The 9197-nt window shown below is 44.1% G+C and overlaps 1 protein-coding gene across 1 annotated transcript; it reads right to left on the reverse strand.

The window, feature by feature from the left end:
• On the reverse strand, positions 1-7644 carry cdr2l (cerebellar degeneration-related protein 2-like; the record flags this gene model as incomplete). Its single annotated transcript, XM_083932045.1, has 5 exons — positions 1-940; positions 1665-1829; positions 2364-2512; positions 4082-4194; positions 7566-7644. 5 exons carry the CDS (start codon positions 7642-7644, stop codon positions 1-3), a joined length of 1446 nt encoding a protein of 481 aa, XP_083788171.1.
• Between the last annotated feature and the right edge of the window lie 1553 nt (positions 7645-9197).

Below are 9197 nucleotides of genomic sequence, written 5' to 3' on the forward strand. Positions count from 1 at the left end.
TCATTTGTTTCTCTTTTTGCTCTTGGTGGAGGAGCTCATGTCACTCTTGGTCTTCTGCAAGCGGGAGAAGATCTCTTTGAACAGCGCTTTGTACTCTGGCGTGTTCTGGCTGAGACGCTTGTCTACCTGCTCCACCTGCCTGCTGATCCCCTCCAGGGCCTCCGGGGTGGAGGGAGTTTGAGGGGGTGTGGGAGGGGCAGCGACAGCCCCAGATGTCGAAGGCCCCTCGCAGACCATGCTGTACTCCTTCATGGAGACGTCTCTGGAGACGGGCCGTGAGGTCTGCACCCCTGCGTGGCAGAGGCTCTCCTCGTGACGCCGGCACTTCCCCAGCAGCTCCTCATACTTCTCCAGCAGGGCGTGGTACTGCTCGTCCACCTCTCGCAGGATGGACATGCCGCGTTTGCGCACGCCGTTGGCGTGGAGGGCGTAGCTGCCTTGGCGCCTACCCGAGGCGTCGCGGGCTGAGATGGCATTCAGAGCCGTGTCGCTGCAGCTCTTCCTCACTGGGCCTCCCTGCTGCCCCGTGTCCCCTGCATCTCCGGCACCACCTTCACCTCCTTCCTCAGGCCCTAAGCCCTCCTCTGGAGTGTCCGTCTCAGGGCCGTTGCTGAGCAGCGCCTCTAGGCCGTCTTCCATGCCCCCAATGAGACACACCCTGGACTTCCTCAGCTGCTGCATCTCCTGGAGCTCAGCCTCGAGCTCCTGGACCCGCAGCTGGCAGCCCTCTGCTCCTAGGAGACGCTGCTCCAGACGCTCAAACTCGTGCAGCACAGTGGAGCACTCCCGCTCAGCGCCCTCCCTCTGGGAGCGCTCCGTGGCCACAGCTGAGCGCAGGGAAGAGACTATATCTCTCAGGCGCTCATTCTCCTCATCCACCGGCCGGCTCTCAGCCAGGTCCACACTGCCCGGGTTGGCCAACAGGAAACCATCCTCATACCTGATAAACAGAAGTATTGTATCATTATGTGTACTGCACCATCACACAATCACTACCCCAACTTCAACTTCTTTAAAAGGCATTGTGAAACAAGCCAAGGTTTGACGTTGGAAGGCTCTTACAAAAAATGTCAAACCTTAATCTTACACATTTTATGATGATTATTAAAGTATTTGACCGACTATATAAAGGTTTAGATATGAATGTAAGGCTCTGTTTAGACAAACGCAGCATCTACAAAACAAAAAGGTGTTCTATTTCTTCTCAAGTTTTCTTGTCCAATTTATCTAATGAGCTAGTTTAATGGATGAATCTCTAATTAAATACATCATTTAAAGGTAACACAAATGGGAATTGCACTAAAGTCAGAGACGGCAGTTAATGCTACACTGCTTAGCAAAGCTAGTTAGTGTCGCGCAGGACAGGTTTATCCCTAATCATACATTTGATTGTATAACAATCTATATGGTATGGTAAAATGTGAAAAAGCCGCTCAAAAGTTTGACCAAACATGTTGTTAGTGAGTTTAAGCTTTGCATGCCCTACTGGGGAATCCTTTCCATCAACCCAACAGGTATCCTGGAGAATAATCGGTTTATCAGCGTTGTATCCAGCAAGTAATAGCAACACACTAATTTGTGTGAACAGTCAAATGCCTTTTTTTTTTGCTGACGCGTAATGTACAAAGAAATTAGTAGAAAATAAGCTCCTGACAGTTAGAGACCTTGGCGCAGTGCAGAGCTCTTTGAGGCAGGGGAAGGAGTGCACAGTCTTGCGGCGTTCCTTCTTCTCTCTGCGGACCCTCAGCTCCTCCAGGGTCCGCAGCTCCTCCACCCGAGCTGTCAGGCCGTCCACCTGAGCCTGCAGCGTCTCCATGGTACCCGTCAACCTGTGCACACACACACACACACACACACACACACACACACACACACACACACACAAACAAATGTTTGTTTCAGTGCTTGTTAAGGTGACTAAGTCTCTCTTTGCTGAGTTCTCCTAAAGCTACAGTGAGCCTCTCTTACAACATGCAGAATGTGAAGGAGCATATACAGAAAGAACAGAGGCAGCCATTTAGCCTTAAGACCACTAATATGATTTGTAAAGAACTTCCATCCCCTGATTATGCTTAAATTGCTAAAGAGAGCAAAAATGTTAAGTCCTCTATAGTTGCCCTGGTAGAAGCCGGTGGCCTGTAAACAATTATAGTAACTTGAGCAAAAATGCGGAGCGTTCTAAATTGCAAAGCTACTTTCTGGTATTATGACGCATCAACGTACCAGCCTCCAGTTGGTTGATGCTCGTTCGGTTTCAAAAACATCCCTTTAAAAAGGGCTACGTTACATTACGTGATGATGACGAGGGCCATCTGTGACATCGTGCTTGTTACCGACAGATTTTTCCTACAGCGTATGATCACCTGTCTATTTTCTGATGCGAGGCTTTGCTCTCCAGCACCAGTTTCTCATTGGTGATCTCCAGCTCCCTGGCGGTCACATCCAGCTGCTCATACACCTTTGCGTGCTGCTCGTTCATCTCCCTCAACATTTCCAACTGCTTGGACAGGTACTGCAAGGAGAGACACGTTGAAGATTAGTTTTAGTATTACTTTTTTAATGGTGTGATACAACTTCAGGTTGTTCATCTAACACATTAATTCCCATCCAGGTACCTCTGCAGCTGGCCAATGAAGTCAGGAAAAGTCATGGAAAAGTATGTCCAAAAAATAAGCCAAGTAAAAAAGTAAAGTCAAAAAATGTCAAAATATAATATGTCCAAAAAATGTTTAGATCAGTCATAGGATAGCATGTCTAAAGCAGTCATGGCATAATTACTTGAGTAACACACTGAGACTGTAAAGGTATCTCCGTTTGAAAAAACACAAATTCCAATTTGTTTTATGAAATATATCTGTGACAAAGAATACATGGAATCTAGCGAAGAGAAGTTGAAATATTGGGCTCAGTGAGTAAACAAAACAGTCAAAGTAATGAAATGGGACATGGATAATTAAAAATGCCTACTCACTTCACTGATGATATGCCTTTAAAAAAATGTTTTAATAAAACACCATATCAGATATGACAAGGATAAAAACTTGATTTTTCATCTTTAACGCATGTGTGTAGTGTCTTGTTTGTGCATGTGTGCGTATTTCTCGCCTCTGTGTGTAATGTGTAATAAATAAGAACAGTGTCATCATCATCATGCCTGACTTTTATTTATGACGTAGTAGATTTTATGACATTGTTAGGACATATTATACTATGACTTTTCATGATATGTTAATTCAATTCAAAAAACTTTATTTGTCCCCGGGAGGCAATTCATTTAAACTGAGACATTTTTGTGACATTTTCATGACATACTAGGACTTTTTTATGACTTATGTATGACATACTATACTACGACCGTTTTTCCTTTTTATGACATTGTTGACATACTATACTATGACTTTTATGACTTTAATGACTTTTTACAACTCTTTTCATGACATACTATGTGTTTTTATGACTTATGTATGCATACTATACTATGACTGTTTTCATTTTTATAACATTATATTTTATGATTATTTTTTGAATGACGTACGATACTATGACTTTTTAAATTACTTTTATGACATGCTAAACTATGACTTTTATTACTTTTTTATGACATACTATACTATGGCATTTTTCAGTCATAGAGGGTATTACTAGAGGGATAGAGGGGGTATGATTTTTTTTATTCTTTTGTATTGCATACTATATTTTATGACATATACATTTATACTAGGACCTTTTTCATGACCTGCTATTACTTTTTAGGTTGTTTTTTGTTGGCATATTTCTTATGGTGTGCTAAACGGTGACTTTTTAAAATAATTTCTTATGACAAACTATATAATGACATTTTTTATGGCATCAGGGGCTCTCCAAGTTACGACTTTACTATTAAATGTAAGCTATTAAAAGCACTGAAATGAACCGCGGATGATTATACTTACAAAGGGCCGCTATTGGCTGCATATAGGATTTAAAGAAACTTGACTACATCTGACAAGGATACGTCAGCCAAAAAACTTTAGAGACAACTAATAATAACAGTAGGCTGAAAGACACGCTTGCAGAGTTACAATATGTGGGACAAAAATACCTCAATCTCTTGCACTTGCTCTTCATTGTTGATATACATCTGCTGCAGGGAGTCCTCCAGCTCCTTGTTGCGCTCCAGGAGGGTCTTGCCGAGCTCGGCTGCCAAGTGCAGGTCTGACAAGCGGTCAAGAAAGAAGAACAGACGTATAAACAGCAGAGAGTGGTGAGAGTGAGCACAGAGTTCACCACAGCTGAGGTGCACGTAAAACATTTGACCCCTACTTGATTCATCAGAAGATACATATTTAAATCTTCTCTTGCTATTAGCCCACTTTTATCATAATGAAACAAACGACCTTAAAACTAAATCGAAAGCATCTAAGCACGACACGTTGAAAGAAAAATGATTAACCCTGCGGATCATCTTGATGCAAACCTGCAGCCATAACTGAGCAGCGATATCAACACAGACGCCAGCCTCACAGTTGCTGTTATTTTACGACACAGTTTGAAGCATGTATTATTCATCTCCTCCGGTGAAAAGAAGTCTAGCTGGAGTGAGTAGGAGGAGGAGAATCCTGCTGGATCTGCATACTTGGAGCCCAGAACAACAAAAGGAGTGGAGGAGTGGAAAGACGGGAAGAAACAGAGAGAGCCACTGACACCCATCACTGGACATGAATGCAGCGTTTAATCACCAAAGTGTCGAGCGTGAGCGATGGCAGGAACTCTCACACACACACAAGCATCATCGTAGATGTGAAACAGACTATATGTGTTACTGTACGCAGCTGGAATCCCTCTGTTGTAGCTAAAATACTTAACAAGCATCATTATATCACACGCAGGCGTTGTTACATTTGCCTCCGATGCTGCCAAGGGAGACCAGGACGGGCTGTAATTTCCTGTTTCAACAATGCAGAACTGATAACAGAGCACTGGTCTGAACCGCCGAGTGATAATGAGCTCAGTGAGAGTGTGTGAGGAGAGAGCACAGCGAGCCTTCGCCCCCGCCCCCGCCCCCGCCCCCCAAGGGTCCAACTCAGTCACGGCGCCTTCTTCTTCTGTTCCTAAGGGCCGACACGTGCGAGTCTTAGTTATGTCATTTTAAAATCGTGTGCATGGATGAGGGAAGCGAAAATGGCTGTGCTGAGGAAACGTCAATCGCCAGACACCTAATGACACAAAGAGACAGTCACATCACAAATAAAGTCATGGCATCTTTAATCAGGCACAAACATGACATCACCACACCACCATCTGGCCACACACACTTCATATGTTTTGCCAGATCATAATGAGCACAGGGGTCATCAAATCTCAGAGCTGGCAGCTGAGATTGTTGCATAACAGCAGCATTTCTGGGGCAAAAGCCATGCCGGGACTTAGCGCGCGTAGGATGACGACATGAGCTTGAAGCCTCCAATCTGACCCCCAAAAGCCTGGAATCTCTGATCCCGACTAAAGGAGGTCTCGTCTGGGCCTCCCTAATCAGATCAGCCAGGGGCTTAATGACTTCAAGCTTCCCGAATAACGCTCAGATTAGATAATACGCATATATCAGAATCCACCTGCCTCTCTGCTCTCTGACTATGTTCACTGTGATGATGAGACACAAAGCTGCTTTAGTTCTCTGGGTCAGCAGGTAATCAGGAGATGGGGTGATGCTGAGGCCGGCGCTGCAGAAGGACACACTCACCAGGACACACACCTCTCCTCTGAGATGCACTGTCGACAAAAGTGCATCCATTACAGCGGCCACTGAGAGAGCTGATAACACACTTAACCGCATGATGCATCAGTGAAAAAGCAACTAACACACTTTTGATAGATTTTCTGTCTTCGCCTTTCATGTTCATTTAAAAAAGGTTCCGTATTGTAAAAAGTGAGAGCGATGAGGTCCAGGTGCTGTATCAATACTGTGAAAGTATTGAAACGCTCAACCTCATTCAGGTTCTGGCTCATTCTACAGAGAAATGCACACATGTAACTGTGCCTTTCACCGAAAACACACCAATCAGCGGCAAAGACTGCCTTCGACGGCGAATGCGCGGCCAGAAAAAACCCGCAACCAATCACAAACCCTGTGACTCCTGTGACATATTGACCTCAAGCCCCGACAACAGCAACTTCCTGGTCGATCCAATACGGAGGTGCCAAAAATTTCAGTTCGTCCAGTGTCCACTAGGGGCAGGTTTCATAATAGAGCAGTTTCTCATTGACCCCCATGTTAAACAGGCCGTTTTCACAGCATAATTAAACCTGTTTAAGGCCTGGTACAAAAACACATTCTAGTCTGTATGTTTAGGTCATATCTCCATGACAACACTGAGGGGGGTGAATGTTTTTATACCAGGCTAGTTTTTATTTTATTGGAGGTTAAAGTTTATCCCCTTAATAATAAGGGGCGTGGCCTCCCGAGTGACAGCTAGCCCCTGGCCCTCACTTCACCTCGGAGGTATACGTCAGCCAGATGGATGTATCTCCCTCCTGCCAACGCCAATGCCCTTTTTGGTAAGAGACAAGATGGCGACTCCTGTAGGCGAGTACGATTGAGACAACGGACTTCGACAGGTATGCTACGTCCATTTTTTATACAGTCTATGATTGACCTATGCTTACAAAGACTTTCTTCCAGCTTGAAACACATGAACACGCCTCTCAGCCACAGGAAAATGTAATTATTGTGGCCAGCGGCAGTCGGCCAATGCTTGGTGTGTTTTCGGTATTTAAACAAACCATCAGTTTGACTTCTACATGGTTGTGATGTCCCTCACTACTCTATATATATGTAGTGAGTGACATCATAGGTAGAAAGTGCTGCTACAGTGCACTTACAGTCATTCCCCAGCTGCATTGACAGTGCAGATGTGAAAAACCCAGAAACACTGACCAATCAGAGCACAGGGAACTACTTCTGGAGGGGTCTAAGAGAGACAGGTTCTGGTAGAAACCCAAAATACAAGTATGAACCTGAAAATGAGCATGATATGGGCGCTTTAAGGTCCCAGGGATGACTAATGGCCGGTTTTGATGTGAAAAACAGCCACAGAATCAATCGCTGATTCACATCTCTCGAATTCAGTGATGTTCCTGCATGTTTTTTTCCCCTTCACACACCCTAAATAATGCCACTGCCTACCCACAGATGATCAGTGATTTTAAATCTCTCTGCCACTCCATAATTCTTCAGAGGGAACAGTGTTTGACAAAAAGAAAAAAACAGGAGAGGAGAGCTGGGCTGTAAGATGTGACTGCAAGAAGGCAGATACAACAGAGGCACCACTGACTCAGTCTGACAGCAGGTCTATTCTGGGAAACATCACTGACAAGATCATCATAATTGGCAGAGACTGACAGAGGCATGGGTTTACAGTTTTCATAGTGCGTGCACTCCTGCGTGAAATGCGTTTTCCAGTGGATGCAACCTCCTCCCTGCTTTCCATCCACCCCCTCCTGCATAAATCTATTTATCTCACCCCAGAACCACAGTGATTGTGGTTACATCACCCCCACACAAACCCTGGACAGGAGCATTGTCTCACCTTGCTCCAGGTCCCGCTGGTCGTACCACGGCTCCTCTTCCTCGGTGACAAACTCCTCCATCCTGCCTGCACGGAGCATCAGTACTGATGAACTTCTGTTTCTTCACCGGCGATGTGATCTGCTCAATTCAGGGGCGGCTCGTCCGGAAGTGACAACAAACAGCGGCGCAGCCTCCCCCAAGTAACCCTTTGAGACAAATGACTTGAAGACAAATCCCGGCAGCGCACCTGCTTCTTGAACCATCTGCAGATGAACCAGACCACACCGGGCCGTTCACACCTGCAGGCCCGAAATAAAACAGCGTGATCGGCAGCAGGTCGAGAGAGTGCCACGGCACATTTCTTCCGTTTGTCTCATCAGTCTGTGATGTGCAGCAGGGCCCTGCAGACGCAGGTTGGCAGCCCGCTCTCCGCTCAGCGGCTGAATGCTGCGGCTGCTGCGTTCAAGAGCAGTCGGATGCATGGGATGTGAGCACTTTAAAGGGGAACTACGCCCATTTTCTAAATTCATACATGTTATTCCTATGGTATAAGACAGTCCAAAAAAATAAAAATAGTAAACATGTGCAACTCTCTCCTTGACCCAAACACTAGCTAAAAACCTTAAATTTGTGATGTCATAAAGTATAAAGTATATAAAGCTGCTCCGTAGACGATGAATTGGTAAATGCTATAGATGACACTGAGTATATGGGGACATTTTCTGCTTCAGAACTGACAATAATATCAAAGAATAAAGATCATCTGGGTATAAAAAGGAGTCAGTCTCCCATTCATTGTCTATGGAGTAGCTTCACAAGTTTGAGACTCACTTTTCTGGTTTCTTGCTTTAAGAGACAGTAGCTCAAGTTCCCGAATATTTATTTAACTTTCCTAGGCAATGGGAAAAACATACATGATTTTTTTTTTTTTTAAATGGGCATAGTTCCCCTTTAACTTAAATCCTGCTACTGCAGCACTGCCTTTCACAGGTTGTTTTATTACTGCTGCATAGAAATATTTGAATACTGACTCCACCATCACAAATTGAAATCTGACATGTTTATTTAATGTTAGATCATTAAAACATCCAACAGTTTAGGAACCACTAGGATAACCTAGTCCCAACAGATGCTTCATCTCCTCCACTGTAGGATGATAAAAAAAAAGATGGAGCATAATAAATGTATTTATTGTAATCCAAAATATATGATAAGGTGCTGCTCTCATTCTCCGTGCTATGCAGTTTTTCTATGCCTACTACCTTAATTTACTGCGTGGTTTGATAACACCCGTGTTTAGGTTTATGCAACATGAATCTCAAAACTTAAATAATTAAGGTCTTGAAACTGGAATCTGACACAGAGAACTTCTTCAAGACAGGGCCGCTATAGTTTAATACTCAATTCATTATAACAGTTTAATGCCCTGAATATGTCAGTTAATATCGTGTTTAGTGGTGCATATTTCCCACACATTTTCAAATGAAACAGCACAATCCAATTAAAACAAAGAAAGTCTGGCACTTTCTCTTTGTCATGTTGGTAATTCAGCAAGAAAGAGGTCAATATTTATCCCAAGTAAGGCTGTCAATGGCTAATTTCTGCTCTTTTGTCTTTCCTCGAAGCTATTTTTCAAAATTATGAGTGTGGG

This window comes from Echiichthys vipera, assembly GCF_963691815.1.
Source record: "Echiichthys vipera genome assembly, chromosome: 17".
Classification (NCBI taxonomy): domain Eukaryota; kingdom Metazoa; phylum Chordata; class Actinopteri; order Perciformes; family Trachinidae; genus Echiichthys; species Echiichthys vipera.